Raw genomic sequence first — 21,129 nt, 5'->3', positions numbered from 1 at the left:
AAGAATATTGTGGATGTCCATCTTCAATGAAAATCGTTAGGTTGGACTCATCTCAGGGCGACGTTTGCTAGGGTTCACAGTCTTGCTCTCTTCATTGGTGGAAGATCTAGCAGATTAGACCGAATACCCTCAATCTACACTTAAGCAAACATCTGAACTGTAATAGAGCACCAGTGTTGAACAAGACTAAGTGTAATTTCCTTATCTTGTTAAAGACTTTAGAGACTGAGATTTTTGGGACAGTTCTCGTCAGTCACCAAACCACTTAAGGCATTTACCTCTACTCTTGAACTCACCCGACGTCAATAAGCCCATGATGAGGCATAAGATGTCTAAATCATATGCTGATGACCCAAAGTACTCATAGAAAGAAAACAAAGTGCAATTGGTGCGTAAGACTTTATTGTCGGGAACCTTTAGTATTGAATTAAATAGTATAGGAAAACAGTATAAAGTACATGGAATATGAGTGATTCTGAAGTTAGAGGGGTTTTAATGGAGTACAACTGAAGAGATCTTGATTCCAGTTTCGAGAAGGGTGGATAACTGGACTTCAATGCTCCTCCTATTTCTGACCAAGCTGGGAGAGCTGTGGAGAAATCAATGGGTTTAGTCTTAACCACTCTCATACTGCATAATCATCAACATTTAAACAAAAGTAGGATTACTACTGAATAATTGTTCAGCACACAGTCAGTGTCATATTAGTTCATATAAGACCACAGAAAGATCTGGGAGAAGCAAGACACACTTCCCTCTTTTTCACTCAGAGCAAAGGGGTAAAAGTATATTAACAAGAAATTGATGTGGGGGGAAAAAACTGTTTAAAAACTTTAAAAACTATTTACAGAGGGAAAGGCACATTATGACTGGGTGTCAATTTTGTTGAGACAAAGTACAACATAGATTTGCTTCAAGCAGCAAAAAGCATTCCAAGACACTCAAAGCAGTGCTGCTCCCTCCAACTCAAGGATAATCGGTTGGATTTTAGAGCAATGGATTGCGAAGCATCTGATTTTTCACTAAATTCTGTCATTGTATTTGAAAACGTTTATAAATTTGTATTTTTATCTGAAGTGCGATGCAAATCGGGTGACTGACATCTTGAATGTTACATTTAAAAATCCTGTTTTTCATAACATGCACTTCATGTAGGTTTATGCAGTAAGGGAAGTGATCATACCTGTTTCATGAACTGGGCTGCATTGAAAAGCTCACTACAGCCATAAAGAACCCGCTTCCCTTGCCTGGCCTGTAGAGAAGGAAATCATTACACTCATTTTCATAAGCAAACCAAGTTCTTGTAGCACATGTCAATATGTGTGCAGTCATACCTTTGTGTAGTCAACAAGATTTTGATACTCTATGTAATTGCCCCCACCAACGACAAAGACGATGGCCTGTGAAATGAAAATGTGTCATCGCCTGTTAAAGCTCAATAGTGCGTGAATTTCAATGCAACCTGTACAAATGCTCTATATTAAATAAAACCCTGTAATATTTCACAGAAGGACTCAAATTGCCCTCCTACAGATGTGAGCTCAGACACACTGGGCTTCCAGCTCACTCTGTCTGCAGCAAGGCCTAATCTCCACTAGGAACAGAAGGCTATCTGTGCCATAGATTAACCCCGCCAGGTTACAGTGCATGGGCGCCAAATCGTTAAGATAACGCATCAACATCCACATGGTGCTAAATCAGAACAATCAGATCTCGGCATTGCTTTTTATACTCACCTCTTGAAAGGGGTTCTTGTTCCTTGGAATGGAGCTGAGGGAGTTAAACAGTTAGGATTAATTCATCCTCACTGGCAGAGAGCAAAAATAGCCAATATTTGCGGTGAAATCAAATGATAGATCTTACATTATAAATATTTTTAGTGGAAAGTTACAGCTTTGGCAAGGATGTGCAGATCCGTTATTTACCTAACTTCAATACTGCCTTATGTGTATGTAATAAAGACACAAGCGATTTCGAATACCTCCATGGATCAAATGCCTTTAACATAATATTTGAATACAGCGGGACCAAGTCAAACACAAAGATGTATCATCTGAAAATATAAGGAGCCTACCTCTCGCTTCCGCGAAGCATCTTGGGATCGAAGTATCTGTAGTCATCAGTCTCCTACAAAATCACAACACATAACATTAAGGATTACAGAGCGCGCAAGTAAATTAAGGATGAAATAACACTCAGCCCAACACTCACCCTCCCCACATCACCATCTCCTAAAAACCACCTCATCCATCTACATTAAACGCTTATCAAGACCTAATGCTTCCCAGCAGCCATTCATCTGAGAAGGTTCAAGAAGCCTCAAACAGTAAAATGTCCTCCAGTTTGACTCAAAAAGCAAGATTATCATCTCTCTGCTTTGAAGAGTCTCGACACAAATTGAGGAGAGCTGTCTCTGAGGCGAAGGCCAATGGCCTCCTACTTCCTCATTCTCCGTATCGGATGGGCCAAGCCTGTCTCTTCCCCCACGGGACTTCAGTCAGCCCGGCCTGGCAGGCATGGCGCTTTCTTCATTCTGGGAAGAAATACTTTGCCGTCAGCTCACTGAAAGAAATGCCCCACTGCATTTACAAATGGTGAAATGCTCCAGATTTTTCTGCTATCTGTTTACCCTCGTTGGGTAGCGAAGCTCAATATTAATAGTGAGTGCAGAACACACTATTGCAACCTTGTCGCACAGGCCCATCTGCGAGGACTATCTGACGAGCGGCGGAGGCAGGAGATTCTGTAGTGCTCAGCCGCCCAACTTTCCCAACAACAGCCGTATTGTGCAGGGCACTGAAATTTCAGTAGCTGAGAAAATGATAATACAGTTATGTTCAATTCAAGTTTATGGGCAGCGAAGGGGAAGCATTTCCAGTCGGTAACAGGATACGGCAATCTGTCCACCCCAGCTTTTGAGATCGAGAAGATCAGAGGGACCCTGAGGGTGTTTCAGAAGGAAATATGGTCTTTATGTCCAGGAACTAGAGGGGGAAGCTAAAAGGTTGCAGTTACACAAGCGGATGATTGCAAGAGCTACTATGTCAGCTAGCTGTCACTTTATACTTAAAACGCATTGGGACAGTTCTTGGAAGTGTGCTTAGGGAGAATTCAAGATGTCTAAATAGAGAGGAGTCCTGGAAGTCATACTACGAGGGCGCTGTCAAAGATTTGCCACATTATCTCTTCTGTGGTAATTCCACATTTATAAAAAATCAGCATCAATCATTCCCCCCGCACCATCCCGGCAGTTAGTTGATTTCAAAGCATCGGGAGAAATTTTCAAAGCTGATTTTTCCTTCAAGGCTATCCAATGATAACTTGAAAACAGCCAGTATGTTCAAATACCTGATGCTTCATATACAGACGTTTTGCAGAGAATGAGATCCACGAGCGTAGCAGAACACAATCCCATTATCGATGAAATAGCTTCGGCTTCTGTAGAGACGTCCCCTAGTGCTGCTCTCATGAGGGGTTTGCACCTTTGTTCCACCTCACAAAGGTGAAAAGCCCAAATGGACTGCTTCCAAATCCCTCAGCCCTAGAAACTTAATACATTGTGCTGCGGGTTCACTCACTAGAAAGCCTCTCCCTCTCTCTCCGCAGGTGTTCGCCTGGCTGAGACAGTCGCATTAACCGTGCAGCTAAGATTGCCTGGATTGAGGTCTCGGCACACTCAAAGTGCCTCTTCAGTGCCTCGTTCAGTGTCCCATAGCGCTGCAGAGTCATACGCTTTAATCCGCAGGGGGAGGTAAAGCAGTCAGCCATGGCGATACATAATACCATGTGCACACCGGACACAAATACACTAATGATCTTTAAACATTTTTGGATTTAGGCTTTTAGCTAACAATCAACATTAATCTTAATTACTGCAAGAGATTCATACTAATAAATCAGCAAAACAAGTTTAATATTTGTGACCCTGGACCACAAAACCAGACATAACAGGCAATTTTTTTAAATTTGAGATTTATACATCGTCTGAAAGCTGAATAAATAAGCTTTCCATTGATGTATGGTTTGTTAGGATATGACAATATTTGGCCGAGATACAACTTATTTGAAAATCTGGAATCTGAGGGTGCAAAAAAAAAACCTACTTAAAAAAAACCTACTTACCTACTTAAAAAAAAAAAATACTGAGAAAATCGCCTTTAAAGTTGTCCAAATGAAGTTCTTAGCAATGCATATTACTAATCAAAAATTAAGTTAAGACTGGTTTTGTGGTCCAGGGTCACACTTGTGCTTATGAGGGAGAAGATGAAAGTTTGTGAAGAAAGGGAGAAACAGACAAGGACGCTCACCGGGTTTGACTTCATTTCCATCAAGTTGTCCAAGATGCGAGTAACCGGCAAATTCTATGAAAGAAACAATTGAGAATCATAATAAACCCCAAAAAGAGACATTTAGCAGATGCTTTTAATACAAATAAACTTAGAAATAAGGAACATCTCAAGCAATTTATCAAACAAAAGCCACAAGTGCCGCAATATCAAATATCACTAGTAGAGAAGCTAGAACAGAAGTAAAAAAACAGAAAAGAGTTTGTGAAGGTTCTGGAAAATGCTGCTCGCCCACTGACCATTTATACATCACTTTTATTTCCCCAAAATGAATTTTTTCATTTGTTAAGGAACTTTTTTTTTTGGTAGTGTATTCAATCTTACATTTCAAAAGTTGCTGCCACGATGCCTGGGTGTTCTGGGTGTTTTAACACATTGTCCTGGTTTTAAGCCGAAAGGATACTTCGTTTTTTAAGCACATGTTGCTAGAGTATGTGTACATTGTGTTTGCATATGGGCCTCAAATTTTTCTGCACTAATTTGTGCACAAATTTGTGTCACTGGCCCGGGCTGTAGAACAACAACAACTACTTGAGAAAGCAACATCAACAGAAGCCCATTGTTGACTAATGCTTATGTGAGGGAGATAAGAGTTACCTGCAACTCCAGTTTAAAGTACAAAGACATTTCAGTCAGCCATAACTTCAGAAGAGAAACAGCGCAGACACTACACAAGGATGAAACTAGTGCATGCGTTGAGCACCTGTGTTCACAGACACTATTATATGGACTATACTTTAAAAGGCTATGTGCACAGCTGTATGCATACAACAAGTATAATTTGATTATGGGTGTTTTTAGTACATTGCGATTGGTAGGGTGTTCTTTTTGGTATTTTTAGGACACTGTTCTGCGGTTTTGTGGGTGATTTTAGCTCATTGCTATGTGGTTAGTAGGCTGTCCGGGTGTTTTTAACAAATTACTTCCTATGCTACCTAAACGGGCTGGGTGTATTTACTATTTTCACATCGATATGCAGTTGCTACAGTGTTGGGTGGTTGCATACTAAGTAAAAAGAGCCCAGCCTTTGTGATATTCTGGTCCTTAGTTACAGCCCAGGTAAATACTTACATGCTGTTTCAGAACCAGATTTTTCACCCCCTCCATCACAAACTGTGAGCCAGTGTTCATCACCCGCGAGAACAGTCTGAAAAATGATAGGCCAGTGCATTCAAAACACATATTACATCAACAAAAGGACTCATATTTTGAGAAATAAATTTTTAGCTTCATACCCCATTGGTTTCACTCCACTGCTCCCGTAACTGGCTGGTGTTGCAGCCATCTTCGTAAAAGCTCTGGAAAATAGGTTATAATAGTTGCAACACTACTGTTCTCATCTTTCTACAAAATTTAAAGTAGTAACTAGGCAAATGTGACAGTGTGTTATGGTGTGTTTGTTGACAATGGCCAGAACTTACTTCCATTGCTTAATGTAGTTAAGTGAGGATAAGTCACAGCCTGTATCAACCAAGGCTTTCTTGTACTGCTCTAGATCAGCCTAAAAAGAACAAACTGTCTTTATTTATTCAACACTCAACTCTCAAAATCCAACAGTTTAAGAGGATCTGTTTTTTTAGAATGAAGGATGACATATAGCTCACAAGCCATAAGCATTCATCAGCGTAAGGAGAAACTCTAGTTCCTGTTAGAGACAGAGTCGTCTATACCACATGAGTGAGAGGGCTGTTTTCATGTCACCAACCTCATTACAGCCTCAGAAAACAAACAACAAAATGACTGTTTTTGGAGTTTAAGCAAATGCCCAGCCAACAATAACCTACGCTGGTTCAGGAGGACACAGATGAAAGAAAGGATAACCAAAAGACGTAGAAAAAAAGTTCAAACTCTGAGCACACTTTTTTTCAAAGCTTTTACAGCCTGCACTGATAAACATAATAGAGAATGACAGTCCTTGCCCACAGCACAGGCCAGTGCGCTTTCTTCAGGGTTGAAATGTGGTCACTTGGACATTGTCCATCCCAGCTTGGTCCCACGAGTCCAACCCCTTGAAAGTGTACTCTAGAACTCAAAAATCCAATTTGTACATCCATTTAAGTAACATCCCACAAAAGAGATCTTGCCATGAGCTGAACAATCCTGCTTTATCAAGGTACAAGAGTAATAATACTTGGCCGTGGTATCAAAGGGTGTCAGTGTTCCTCAAATCTGCGCTGCATGTGTCCCAAAGAATAACAAGGCTTTTGAAGAAACAGTCTGAAAGTGCAGTTTAAAAACCCGGGCCGAGCTTCATAGGGAATGGACAGAATGTTTTTGGCTCCATGTGTCCATAAACAATGAAATCCATGCATTTGCCACTGATTATAATAAACTGTGGGGTTACCGAATGCGCACATCAGGGTAGCCCACCACAGTCAACCTACGTTTTAGGATTATTTATCTAGGACTCTTAAAGGAATATTCTGCGACTGCATTCATTACAATTTAAGATCAGTCAATAGCATTCGGGGCATAATGTTGATTACCACAAAAATTAATTTCCATTTGTCCAGCCTTTAAAAAGAAAAAAGAAAAATATGGGTAAAGCGATGCAATGATGTTTCACTAGTACAGCCACAAGACGTACAACTAACCTTTTCTATGAAAAGTTACATCCAATTTCATCCAATCCAACATTATGCCTAAAACCACTGTAAAAATGACAGCTCAAATAATACATGTTTTAACAGAACAATTAATGCAAGTGCTTTTATAAAATAGTAAGGTTCACACATTAAATCCCCCCAATGACTTTCATAGTAAATGCCTCACCATAATCTTGATTTTTGCTGTTTTTAAAGAAAACAAGGGACAAGTTGAGTTATTTGGGTGATAATCAATATTATGCCACAAATGTTGTTACTAAACTTAACTGAAACTGGATTGTTCCTTTACGGTTGCTATGATCTGAAGTCTCTTAGAGGATATAGCTGACCATGATAACTATTTATAGTATGAATACTCTTTGTTCATGACCGTGATGTGGGGCCTTACCTCAGATGGGGGCTGCTGGGAAGTGATGTAGTAGATCAGAAACAGCCTCATCTTATCTTCTGCTGTTCCAGCTACCAATAAGAACAACATTTATACAGTCATTATGCAAATGCATACGGTTACTTTCAATTCCGGAACAACAAGAGTTTGTCAGTGTGTGTGTTTTTGTCCTCACTATTGCTGAAACATGATCAAAAAAATCAAACATTGCACTCATCGGAACAATAAAGCACTGTAACACTTGAAAAACAGCTGATCATTATCATTATAGTTAGTGGTCATTCCTGTATACTCATAAGAAAACCATGAACCTACAGAGGACCCTGTGGAGATCAAGAAACTGTGTCCTCTTGAAACCTCACAATGCTGGCAGGAGAGAAAACAAATCTCATCCTGTGGTAGCATCACAGAGAGTCTTTAAAGCAGACCGCTTCCCCCTGGGGATGTGATGTATTTCAGTCCACTAAGCTGGAAAAATGACTGGATGAGGACGCGGGGTGGGATAGACTCTCATTAGGGGAAGGGGGTATGAGTTACTCATTCAATTAGTTTTGTTTGATCTCTCAGGATGGGGCTGTTCTTGGTAAAACAAAGTTTTATGACAGTAAGGCAGTATGCCATGCTTTGAGGCATATAGTGGTGTTTGGATAACAGTCAAGCTCAAAAGAGCAGCTGATGAGTCAAGGCTTATTAAAGCAATAAGATACTTGAGGCCAAGTGTTACAGAGATTTTACCACAATTATGGGGTGTTGTCAGGCAGACTGTGTAGATCGTCATGGTTGCCAAGCCACAAATGAATCAAAGATCCTATTATTATCATCATCAATATTATTACTATTACCTAGCATTATTATTATTGGTTTGTAGCAACTTGTGCTGGTAGCATAAAATTCAAATGATGTGCAGTCACGGATGCTCATATTTTGGCTATTGTACAATTGCTTCAAACAGGGCTCATCCAATCAGATGTTGGAGTACCACCAGGTTATTTATTTGCATGACACTTCTGGGATTGTTTTTTTTTTTTTATCTGTGGGTTTTTCTTCAGGGAATTGTATAAAAGATTAAATAGACTGTAATCTAGGGCTGCACGATTTTTCTGATAAAAATTGCAATTGCTATTTAAAATGCAGTTTGTAAAAAAAAACAAAAAACAAAGTTTGCTGTGCTTGTTTGTAGGGCTGCACATTTTGGTCAAATGTAGTGATTATATATCAAATACGACTATAAAATAATAATAGTATTAAAGAGTATCATTATTACTAAATAACATTTAAAACAAAATACTATTAGAATATCTCACCATAAAATAATAAAATGTAATATTTAAGAAAAAGAATAATAAAAACTATAATTACAATACCGATATTCAATATTGATAATACAGAATTTCTTAATTTTCCAATGATCAAACCATCATGCTTTTATTTTAGCAGGAAGCACTTAAAGCTTCTCAGTTTATAAGTGCTTCTTATTACAAGTTTGGGAAGATAATTGGTGCATTGTTGCATTCCTTAATGCACGTTAATAAGTGAACTCTCAACTGCATGAAAATACCCAGACAAAAAAAAAAAATACTGATAAAATACTGACAAATAACTGACCTGGCCAATTAAGACAGGATTCAAATCACGTAGAAGTTTTGGTAATTATTGCATTACCACCTCCCCGTATAAAAATAATCCTTTCCAAATAGGGCTTAGAGATGGAACTGATTACACTGATAGCCTTGAATGCTTAACACAAGAAAGACTCACCATCAGGATCACTGATAATGTCCAGCAGGGATTTATCAAGTGTGGACTTGCTCATGAGTTTCTCCTCATATTCGAAGTACACATCAAGCTTACGGCTCTAAAGACAGAAAGGCAAATTTAAGAGGAAAAATATGCCGCTCAACCTCACAGAAATAATACATTGTGCTGAGAAGATGTAACCCAAGAGATGAAAAAAATTTTTCTCATGGAGCACTGACCTTGATGTGGTCCAAAACCGCAGTGGCAACGTTGGTGTGGAGGTCAATCAGTCTCTTCTTTTCCAGGAGCTCAGGAAGAGAACTGTTTAGAGAGAGGAGCATGCTGTTATCCTACTCTATATGCATAGGGTCAGGCAGGAGTACAGCGGTAGGCCTTTGTGAGTCCAATGACTAATTCATATGTAAAACAGCTCTCAAGCAATATGAGACAAGTACTGGGTGAAATTAGATTACATCAGGATATATTTCATATACATAATTTAATAAAAACTGAAAAAAAATACAGCATATTAAAAAAACATATTTCTGGCATACACTTAAAAAAATATATATACATCATTAACATGCACGCAGATAATTAACATGACCACTACACCATATTGGCCCTTCACACAAAAAAATCCTTGATTACTTAATTTTTACGAGGATCTTCTTACCTGACAGCTGAGGTAAGCTTGGCAGTGTTATCTGACAACATACTAATGGCTCCATCATCCTCCCCTTCTAAGCCCTTTGAGGAAAACCACAATTTTCTGTGTTAACTAGCATACGACAGTTCCATCATATACAATTTTGCATCAGCCTTATTAACCTACCATGATACTCTTGAGGCGTTTAACCTCATCCTCTTGGGCTCGATATGTATCTAGTTCCTCCTGCACAGCTTCTGCAACCTCAGGAAATGGACTGAAATGGTGAACAAAAATTTATTAAATGCTTTTCATGCAGAAGAGGCTAAAAATAAATGACATTAAGCTGTTGTAAATATATCAGTATAAACTGCTGGATACAGTCCTGAAAGCAGGAATGAAACTAAAACATTTTCCAAAACAGAACTGATGATATTTTGCAAAAATAAGCAATGATATAAAATAATATTAGCAAATGTTCTTAAATATTAACAAACACTGCGACATCTGACAAATCATTTGAATTAAGACAACTAGGGATGATTTCCTATCAAGCATTTACACGCTTGAAAGTACAGTTGGTTAATTAATGTCCTTAAAGGGATAGTTCACACAAAAATGTACTATTTTGGTGCCCACTGACGACTTCTTTTGTGTTTCACAGAAAAAGAAACTCATCCATTTGGAACAACATGAGGGTGAGTAAATGACTACAAAATGTAAATTTTTGGGTGAACTATTCGAAATTTTATTATACTAGGACAGAATAAGGTCTTTGGAAAGCAACATCAGACATAATAATTTATATTAGACTTAAGACATTACATCAGATATATTAATTACACAGTCATTAGTTCAAAATATTTCAAATCAGAATACTAGAAGAAAAAAAAAAACACCTAAAAACATTTAAAAATGCACAACAATGTTCTCCATTTGGATACATGAGTTTTACCAACAGTAGATGTTTACCTTCCTTTGTGTTTTTGCCAAAATTTGTCAGCACCAGTGAGATCATAGCTCTTCTTGTTTTTCTTTTTTGGTCGTGCTCCAGCTGGGCTGGCCTCTGACCCTTGAGACTCCTCCACACTGACCCGGTTCAGGTGGAAGTCCTGATATAGGGGATATATTGGTTAGGCAAGGCAAAAGAACTGAATCAAAACACAATACAGGACCTAAAATAACACACATGCCAGCTTTTACTAATACAGAATAAAATCCCTCAGAGTACAGCTGCCATACAGGGAATTGAGACGATATTAAGACAGAAGCAGTTTTGAGACGGTGGAAAAAATACCCAAAGGATTAATGATCATTGGCACAAAAAGCAACCCAGCACGTACATTCCACATTTCATGAAACCCCTTTGTCATCCATATGATAACTGCAATAGCTTCATCTTTCCATATATGCCGCAACTTGGAACTATTTGCAGTTTCCATTTTGGGAAATAAATTACATTAACACTAGTAGGAAAAAAAGGAGAAATGAATTAACTGTGGGTCACGCGAGTTTATTTTAGGTTCTGCTCACCAGCACATCATGAATGAGAGCCTGATATGTCCATGTGTGGTGGAGAGGAGTCGCTAGATCCAGGTTACGATCGGCAAGAACAAACAGTGGCCTCTGAAAACTGTGGGAGTGATGAAGGGAAAGAAGGGATATTTTTATGGCCCGATACGAAAACATTTCTCCAAAGTTCTAGATCTTTCTTAAAGTGTCCCAGTTAAGGACACTTGACTGTCTATCTATCTATCTATCTATCTTTCTGTCTAGGCTATCTATCCATCCATCCATCTGGAGGTATTTGTTTTGGATTAGGAGTTTACAATAATAATTTTAAGATCAAAGATTTATAGCTTAAACAAGTATACTCTCTTAAAATCAGTCATATGTAGGTGTGCAAGACAGTGTGTTTTTGCTCCACCTGAACTGGCCAGTGCCCATGGTGTCTCCGGTGAACAGGCTGTTACGAGCATCTCGCAGATTCTCTCTCAGTTTCTTGTCAAGTTTCTGAGAAAAAAAAAAGTTAAATCAATGTTATTAATATTCCATTAGAAACAAGTTGTACAATATGTATAAAATAAATTAATCCAATAAACTGAGCAACAGGTGTTAATTTTGTCTCATATTACAGTGAGACATTCCTTTGCTGAAACTAATCATCTAAAACGCAGCACTGAAAGCAAGCCGAGGTTGGACCGAATCCCACATATGGAACAAAGAGGAATTTTGTGCCAGTGAAACTGAATTAAGCTACAGTATCAGTTTGCACATTGTGCACAGACTATGAAATGTACAAATGCACTGTAATGCAGAGATTAGTGTAGGGATTGAGGTGATAATCAAATGACCAAAGCCATTCTATAACACTCTATTCTAGAATTCATAAATTCAAAAAGAAGACAAAGGTGTCTCAGATTGGTCATAAAGAAAGTATGACGAGAATAAAGAGGAACATTAAAAAGTCTCTTACCACGGCTACCATTTCAGCAGCATTCCCTCTTGGACATCGGATTATTGGGACAGCACCTATGATAACAAGAAAGCTCACTGTACTGCCAATAGGAGGGTGCATTGAATATTTGCTCCCAAGCCACAAAATTACATTTCAAAAACAACAATACAGGCCTGCACTTAATTTGAATTGTGATGTTTATGTCATATATAATTCTAGTAGTCATGTAGAAAGTAAACAGACCTAACTGAAATATTCAATGCATTATCTAAATATTTTTGCCCTTTGAGCAATGCACAAAACAATATTAGGAAGGTTCTGCCACCCAGTGGCTCTTTATGACAGTTGAGACTTAAACTAATGGTTGTAATGTGAGAATTATTATTAAATAAACCTGCTCTTTAATTTTGATTAAATATCAAGTCTTCGTCAATCTATAATTTTCACAGTTACTTCTTGTACCATGAAAGAATGTTGCCTTATTAGATTTTAGATGGATTAAAAAGCAGTGAAAATCTCCATATGAGGAATGGATTGTGTCTTAGCACAAGATTTCAGTAAGCAAAAATGAGTATTATCCATTCCTGTGCTAAAGAATCTTTAAAGGTGAATAAGGTTTTTGCCAGCTTAATATACAGACAACTATAAGTAAACCATTTGTTGTTTGATTCCCTTGAAGAGAGTAATCAAGATTGTGGCTCTGATGGGAACACCTGTTTGGTCAAACAATGGAAGACAGAGGGAGTGATTGGGAATCCTGTTTGGAATCATCAAACATGGTCAATCTATAATTTTCAGTTACTTCTTGTACCATGAAAGAATGTTGCCTTATTAGATTTTAGCTGGATTAAAAAGCAGTGAAAATAAACAATGGAAGACAGAGGGAGTGATTGGGAATCCTGTTTGGAATCATCAAACATTAATTCTGATACTTCATTTGGTGCTGACAGTGGCATAGAAATATTTACAAATAAATGCTTCTAACTCATAAGTCATTATACAGTCAGTGCACATTACCCTTAAATGCTTAGGTTTTTTTTTTTAAAAGAAAGGAGTTTAAAAAAAAAAGCAATACTTTTATTCAGCAAGGATGCAATACATTTTCAAAAGTGAATGTAAAGACATTTATAGTCTTGCAAAAATGTCTATTTCAAATAAATGCTGTACTTTTGAAGTTTCTATTTAACAAGCAACTGTTTTCAGCATTGAAAAAAATAAGAAATGTTTCTTGAGCACTCAATCAGCATACTAAAATGATTTCTGAAGGAACAGGTGACACTGAAGACTGGAGTAATGGCTGCTGAAAACTAGTTTGCCTTACAGGAAAAATTTGCATTTTAAAATATATTAAAATTGTAATAAAATTTCACGATATTACTGTTTTTACTGTATTTTTAATCAAATGAATTCAGCCTTGGTGCGCATAATAGACTTCTTTTAAAAACATTCTAAAAATCTTTTGAACAGCAGTGTATATGCATGGAAGGATAAAAATTTACCAAGAGTGACAAAAAAGCAGAAGAGACTATCCACTATTGTGTCCATTATGCCATCCATGTCTGTGTCCATGATATCTGGTTTATTGATTGCTGAGGGTACAGAACAGTATTACCATTAATAACATTCAGATTACAAATGAAACAAACATGAAGTCAACACTTCAAGCCACTCTAATAGCTTACCATGGTAGGAAATGTGTTCTTTGTTTTGATTACAGAGAATGAACATATCATCTTCAAGTGTGATGAAGTTCAAATATTGATCAAATACCTGAGGAGGAACAGAACAGTCTAATATTTGAACTGTATAATGAAAATGAGCAGTACGTTATTTGCCTTCCTTCAGGAATTCACAGAGCTCGTCTGTTTGGTAAAAACAAGCTTTAATAAAAAAAAAAAAAGATTGTTTATTTAAATGCTCTAGCAAACTGAATCAAATTTACAACTAACACTCACAATGAACAAATGTGTTTGACTTACTTTGGTCACCTGGTTTACAGCATTAGCTGCTAGAGCAGCACTTGCTATGTCCTCCAATTTGCTTCTAGAGACTGCGGAGATGAAGTTCAAATAGTAGGACTCATATAGTTGGTTTCGGAGGTCCTGTAAAAGTGAAAAAAACTTTTAGTTTTGAAAAAGTGTGATCTTCACAAATTGTCCTGGAACGGGACTGACAAAAAGACTGACTGACTAATTATTCAGTGAACATATTTACTTGACATATCCTGTCAATGTTCTCCTCTGTGGGCATTACAAAGTAAATGGCAGGAACATCTGGAATGGGGTCACGATCTGAGTGCAACAAGCTAATTATATTTCAAATGAATGTGTATCCACCTGTGTGCTAACACTATGGATGCTCTTCGTGAACTGAACAGCTCTATGAACGAACAACAAACAACCCTGACGATTTTTTCATTATATCTGGTGATTTCAACCATGTAAATCTAAACTCAGTCTTGCCGAAGTTCTACCAACACGTGAACTTTGCAACAAGGGTAACAACACATTGGACCAATGTGAAACTCAACAGTCCAATGTGAAAAACATTCAGCCACTTGTAAAACTAGCCAAACCGGTCAGAAAGCGGATGACAGTATGGCCAGATGATGCTCTCTCAACACTCCTGGACTGCTTTCAGGACACAGACTGTAACAAAGTGGCAGCCTTCAAGAATGCACTGATACAATGACTGCCTATGTCAAAAAGTCCATCGATGACGTGAGTCATCGAGACCATCACCACACGTGCCAACCAGAAACCATGGCCGACAAAAAACCCGAGACCCGAGATGATGCTTTCAGATCAGGAGATAAATCAACCCTCAACACAGCAAGAACCCGCCTGTAACATTGACTACAAGCCCCTGCCACAGGCCTGTGATGATCACACATCCCTCCCAGATGCACTCAACCACTTCTCTTCACGGTTTGAGATGCAGAATAACACACATGCACAAAAATCCACACCCCAACCACCAGATGCTCTGTCTGACTCTCTGTCCTGGTAACATGCCTGGCAGTGTACTGAGAAACTGTGCTAAACAGCTGACCTGTTAGGCAGTCGTCCTTTAATACACATACACATGAATTATTTTCATAGTAAAAAGGATACAGTACTCAGAAACACCCGTGCTCCACCGATTGGCTTTCCAGTACCAAGGTAATGATACTCTGAGATCTGGCACAACCTTGTGGCACTGTGTGGAAAACACCCACAGCTTCATAACGGGTCCTGTGCTGGAGTGCAAAATACAGATTACTGAAGTCTGAAACACATACATAAATCATAATAACTCATGTACTACTGTTCAAAAGTTTGGGGTCAATAAGGTTTAAAAAAAAAAAAAGAAATTAATACTTTTATTCAGCAAAGATGCATTAAAATGATCAAATGTTACAGTAAAGACATTTATAATGCTACAAAAGATTTCTGTTTCACATAAGTGCTGTTCTCTTGAACTTTCTATTCATCAAAGAATCACAGTTTCCATAAAAATATTAAACACAACTGTTTTCGACGTTGATAATAGTGTGATAATAATGTTTCAAATCAGTATATTAGAATGATTTCTGAAAAATCATGTGGTGAAGTAATGCTGAAAATTGAGCTTTACCATCACAGGAATAAATTACATTTTAAAATATATTAAAATTGTAATAAAATTTCACGATATTACTGTTTTTACTGTATTTTTAATCAAATGAATTCAGCCTTGGTGCGCATAATAGACTTCTTTTAAAAACATTCTAAAAATCTTTTGAACAGCAGTGTATATATGCATGGAAGGATAAAAATTTACCAAGAGTGACAAAAAAGCAGAAGAGACTATCCACTATTGTGTCCATTATGCCATCCATGTCTGTGTCCATGATATCTGGTTTATTGATTGCTGAGGGTACAGAACAGTATTACCATTAATAACATTCAGATTACAAATGAAACAAACATGAAGTCAACACTTCAAGCCACTCTAATAGCTTACCATGGTAGGAAATGTGTTCTTTGTTTTGATTACAGAGAATGAACATATCATCTTCAAGTGTGATGAAGTTCAAATATTGATCAAATACCTGAGGAGGAACAGAACAGTCTAATATTTGAACTGTATAATAAATACGAGCAGTACGTTATTTGCCTTCCTTCAGGAATTCACAGAGCTCGTCTGTTTGGTAAAAACAAGCTTTAATAAAAAAAAAAAAAGATTGTTTATTTAAATGCTCTAGCAAACTGAATCAAATTTACAACTAACACTCACAATGAACAAATGTGTTTGACTTACTTTGGTCACCTGGTTTACAGCATTAGCTGCTAGAGCAGCACTTGCTATGTCCTCCAATTTGCTTCTAGAGACTGCGGAGATGAAGTTCAAATAGTAGGACTCATATAGTTGGTTTCGGAGGTCCTGTAAAAGTGAAAAAAACTTTTAGTTTTGAAAAAGTGTGATCTTCACAAATTGTCCTGGAACGGGACTGACAAAAAGACTGACTGACTAATTATTCAGTGAACATATTTACTTGACATATCCTGTCAATGTTCTCCTCTGTGGGCATTACAAAGTAAATGGCAGGAACATCTGGAATGGGGTCACGATCTGAGTGCAACAAGCTAGAGGAAACAAATAAAAAGTAAACAGTCATTCAAATCAATCTAATCAAATCTTTTTTTTTTTTTTTATAAATATATAAATAAATAAAACCTTAGAGGTCCTTACAGGTGCAGAGTGATGCCCATGTCCCGTAACTCTTTCACAGACAGCAGGGGAGATATGATGTCTTGGCCAAAGCGATCGTAAATAAGAACCTAACAAGAATAACAAAGGGTAAATGTTCAAGCAAATTATAACTATAAAAGCATCCTGAGCCACATAAAAAAAAAAAAGCAATGGATAGTGGAAGGGTAAACCCATAGGTGTGTGTTGCGTACCCTTACCTTCCATACCGGCTCAGCTGTTGTGTTTTTTAAAGGTGGGGCATTGAAGTTGAGCATTCGCTTCAAAGCAGCTGAGGACAGAAACATCATAGAAATATAATACATAAACATTTTTAATAACTTCTATTACTACTTAAAATAATTTATTATCGCCAGGAGACTAATTTACTTGATTGTGTTTCAAAAGACTTGAGTGTATGCATAAAAAAGTCATTTTATAAAAAATAAAATAAAAAATAAATAAATTAATTGAAGCCTACATGCGTTGGCAGGATTTGACCAGAAAAACTCCTACATTTTTTTCTACCTTTTACTGATGAGTGAAGAGTGAAGGTCAGAGATGTTTTTAAACAGCCGCTTCCTCTCTTGCCTTATAGCCAGTGGTGATTCAATATAGTTTGGCAATGACACTGACTCTGGGGGAGAAAAACAATCCATGCATGTAACTTTGGAATAATTCTACACAAGCACATTTTAAACAAAAGCTCAGATAGCTCACTTTTTCCCTCAACAGCAGCTTTACAGTCAGCACAGATCCAGTTGCTTTCGTAAAGCTTAAGGTTGGAACATTTTCGATGAGTTCCCCTAGATCCGCACAACTTGCAGCGAACAATTTCAAAATACCTGTAAAGCAAAGGCATTTCTAATTTTAACAATAGTTAGAATCCTTTTCAAAAACAAACCGATTGAAATTTCATGATTTCAGAATGACTAAATAAAATGCTCCAATTACCCTGACTGTGAGCTATATTTACGACCTTTCTGACTGCGACAATTCACAGCATCACAGTGCTGGTACACTTGCAATAAATCTCCATATGCATTTTCCTCTAGTTCCCATGCTGCATCCCTGAAAAATATACAATATATTAAAGGAATAGGTCACCCATAAAAGAAAATTTGCTTAACATTTACTAAACCTGAGGTCATCCAAGAAGTAGACGAGTTTGTTTTTGTTTTGTTTTTCCATCTGAACAGATTTGAAGAAATTTAGTATCACATCAGTACATTTTGGATGGCCTAAGGGCGAGTACATTTTCAGCAAAATTTTATTTTTAGGTGAACTATTCCTTTAACATACATAGTAATGGAAAATGAATAGTTTTTCAATGCCACAGATATGGCATTGTTTTGCCATGTGAAAGTGATGTGCAACAAAATATATATTAAAAGAAAAATTTTTAAATACATAAAATATATAAAATGTAAATAATTCCAGCAGTCTATGAAGGATACAAATCAAACACTAAACCAATCAGAATATTTTACATTTAATAACTAGAATCAATATCAGAAGGAAACATTCGATTTACCGCTCTGGTATACATATTCCCATTCTGAGCATTTCCTGCTGAAACTGGTCCTTGTTATTACAGAGTGTGCATTTGAAGAAAAACATGGCAGCGCTGTGTGCATAATGCTGAAACATAAGAGATGAAAACCAGGCTTAAATTTCGAATCCCATATCTTCGTATTTTAGACATATTTTTTTTAGATCATTCGTCTGAATGTGTGGTACAATTACCTGTACACAGTTTCTGTGAAACCAGCTGCCATGACACGCAGGACACTTGAGGACATTGTAGGAGAGGACGGGTTCAATGGGCTCCAGACAGACGGAGCAAGAGAGGGGCAGACTGGGGCTAGAGACGCAGGACTGACTAGGTGCATGCTTTTTACAGAAAGACCTGCAAATTATTGCCATCATCAATAACAAGATACAATGAAATTACCAGAAAAAAAAAAAACGTTCAAAAGTTTGGGGTCATCATGATTTTTTTAAAAATTTATTTAGCAAGGATGCATTAAATTGATCAAAAGTGACAGTAAAGAAATTTATAACGTTAAGATTTCTATTTCAAATAAAAGCTGTTCTTTTCCACTATCTATTGATCAAAGAATCCTGAAAAAAAATCTAGCATGGTTTCCACAACAATATTTAGCAGCACAACTGTTTTCAACATAATAATATGAAATGTTACTCGAGCACCAAATAAAATAAAAAACCTACCCCAAACTTTAAACTTTTAGTGTAGATTTTACATTTCCATCTCATCTTCCAATGACAACCATTACATTTTGCATATCACGAGAGAGAGACACTTACGGAAACAAGTCGGTGAACTGGAAAATAAACTCCTGCTCTAACCCACAGGGCATGTGGACCATTTGCCGACATCTTTTGATGGAGCACCCCACCGAAGCACCAACCTTTTTGCAGTGCATGCACCTCTGCAAGTCAAAAAGTAATAGTTGTAGTCTCAGAAACATTTCTACAGCGTTAAACAGAACATGCCAAGGGTCAAATGTGTACTTACCAGCCTCGAAGATCTGCGGATCTCCTTTTTTATGTCATCCACAAGAAAACCATGAACGTCTTCATCTTCCTCCCCTCTCTGACATATTCCACTAGACATCAGCTGTAAAATTTGTTTGAAGAATAACTGACTAGTACCTTTATGCTTGAATTATTATTTTGGTGACACTTTTACAATATATGTACATAATAGTTTAAAATAAAGCTGTTAACTAGATTTAGAAGCTGAAAGCTTTCAAGTTCGAGAACAGCCTTGCATAAAAAAAAACAATATCCAAGGTGTGATATTTCGTATTCCCATAAGAGATTCATGACTGGCAGAACATTTAGAAATAACCAACTAACTTATATCTGTGATATTCTAGGGTAGATTTATGATCATCAAACTGGGGTCTGGCAGGAGTAAAATTTTAAAAGGACAAATTTTTTTTTTTAATTTAACAATAAGAAATAAAGATACATAGTTTTGTGAAAAATAAACATAATTTATCAAATATAATATTATTTATGTCTAAATGTTCATCTCTCTTGCCTTCCAACCTTCTTGTGTTCTGCTGAACATAATGTATGATCTATGGCATCATAAGATATCTTAAATATACTTTAGGGTAGGATTTCACAACAATAATTTTTAAAACCGAGAAACTAGAAAGGGACTCCAAAATGAAATTCATTGCACAAATACACATAATCAACGTCTGGCTCACCAAACAGAAATAGTGGACTGTCAGTTTGTGCTGTTGGAGGGTGATCTTCTCTCCATACTTCTCTGGAATGTTGTCACATCTCTTACAAAGACTACAGACTAAAGGACAGACACAGATATGTAATTCATTTGACGATATTGTGTTAAAAATGGCAACGTTATATAGGTGCATATCTGATTATTGGTATTATCGTAACGAAGAAATTCGTTGCTACATAAACCTGTAGGAAAAGCAACTTACTGAGGTCTTTGTCGTCGTGAATCTGTTTTATATCGGTAGTCTCCTCTTTCATCGCTTTCATTGTTGTGTATTACACAGCGAGCATAAAGTAAAAACGAAATTTTAAAATGGTGATATTAATAGTTGTAATAGTAGCAACAGCTCTAGCGGTCTGTTGCTACTGTCTTGGCAAGTTCAGTAACTGCCATTGGACTCACTTTATCACGAGCTTTTTCTAGTCTTCTCACTCCCTAAGACAAAAGTACATAGTCCTTATGTAACCGGGGTTTTTAATAAAATTATATTAGACTCATTATTGTAAGAGTATAAATCGCATGAAAATTCAAAATTCCCTCTGCTAGGGAAGATCCGCCTATGCGCTTGCTTTTGGTTGGTTGAATTCAAACCAAAACAGAGATTTTCTTGTGGGAGGGGCTCTGGGGTCACGCACCACGCAACTTCCGTTTATTATACAAAATAAAAGTATACGAATTTTATGACAAAATAAGATGTGAAGTTTGATTTTGTGGAAATAAGCTGTATGAGGTAGAAGTCCCACACTGACAGTAAGTGATACTTTTACATTGTGTCTTTATATTTGATATTTCATATCAATTGTTTAAAGCTACATCACAGTACCCACAAGTTTTTATAATATTTATAAAAAACATGATGTAACACCTGATCTGTATACAGGTGCAGGTGACAGAGTATATATTTAATTATTATTATTATTATTATTTGTATTTGACTGTGTAATAATGTAATCAT

The 21,129-nt window shown here is 37.0% G+C and overlaps 2 protein-coding genes across 2 annotated transcripts; both read right to left on the bottom strand.

Annotated features, from left to right (window-relative positions):
- Positions 1-385: 385 nt before the first annotated feature.
- LOC107733096 (sec1 family domain-containing protein 1-like) lies at positions 386-17,202 on the bottom strand. The gene is made up of 24 exons (XM_016544586.1): positions 17,116-17,202; positions 16,898-16,986; positions 16,701-16,791; positions 16,466-16,588; positions 16,169-16,256; positions 15,986-16,075; positions 12,203-12,258; positions 11,654-11,739; positions 11,260-11,359; positions 10,699-10,838; positions 9,913-10,003; positions 9,754-9,827; positions 9,317-9,398; positions 9,099-9,195; positions 7,341-7,411; positions 5,768-5,847; positions 5,582-5,644; positions 5,418-5,493; positions 4,308-4,361; positions 2,075-2,127; positions 1,737-1,770; positions 1,335-1,400; positions 1,184-1,252; positions 386-589 (listed from the first exon to the last, which is right to left on the bottom strand). The coding sequence occupies exons 1-24, from the start codon at positions 17,200-17,202 to the stop codon at positions 566-568; spliced, it is 1,884 nt and encodes a 627-aa protein (XP_016400072.1). The 3' UTR covers positions 386-565.
- A 216-nt stretch (positions 17,203-17,418) lies between these two features.
- LOC107733095 (G2/M phase-specific E3 ubiquitin-protein ligase-like) lies at positions 17,419-20,725 on the bottom strand. Its single transcript, XM_016544585.1, has 10 exons — positions 20,577-20,725; positions 20,380-20,433; positions 20,140-20,237; positions 19,434-19,535; positions 19,223-19,347; positions 18,641-18,803; positions 18,429-18,535; positions 17,849-17,965; positions 17,615-17,739; positions 17,419-17,531 (listed from the first exon to the last, which is right to left on the bottom strand). The coding sequence occupies exons 2-10, from the start codon at positions 20,429-20,431 to the stop codon at positions 17,419-17,421; spliced, it is 1,002 nt and encodes a 333-aa protein (XP_016400071.1). The 5' UTR covers positions 20,432-20,433; positions 20,577-20,725.
- Positions 20,726-21,129: the final 404 nt, after the last annotated feature.

Source organism: Sinocyclocheilus rhinocerous, unplaced genomic scaffold (assembly GCF_001515625.1).
Source record: "Sinocyclocheilus rhinocerous isolate Xijiao unplaced genomic scaffold, SAMN03320098_v1.1 scaffold8, whole genome shotgun sequence".
Taxonomy (NCBI): Eukaryota; Metazoa; Chordata; class Actinopteri; order Cypriniformes; family Cyprinidae; genus Sinocyclocheilus; species Sinocyclocheilus rhinocerous.
The sequence above is the reverse complement of the archived record's forward strand: the minus strand, read 5'-3'. Positions and strand labels throughout refer to the sequence as shown.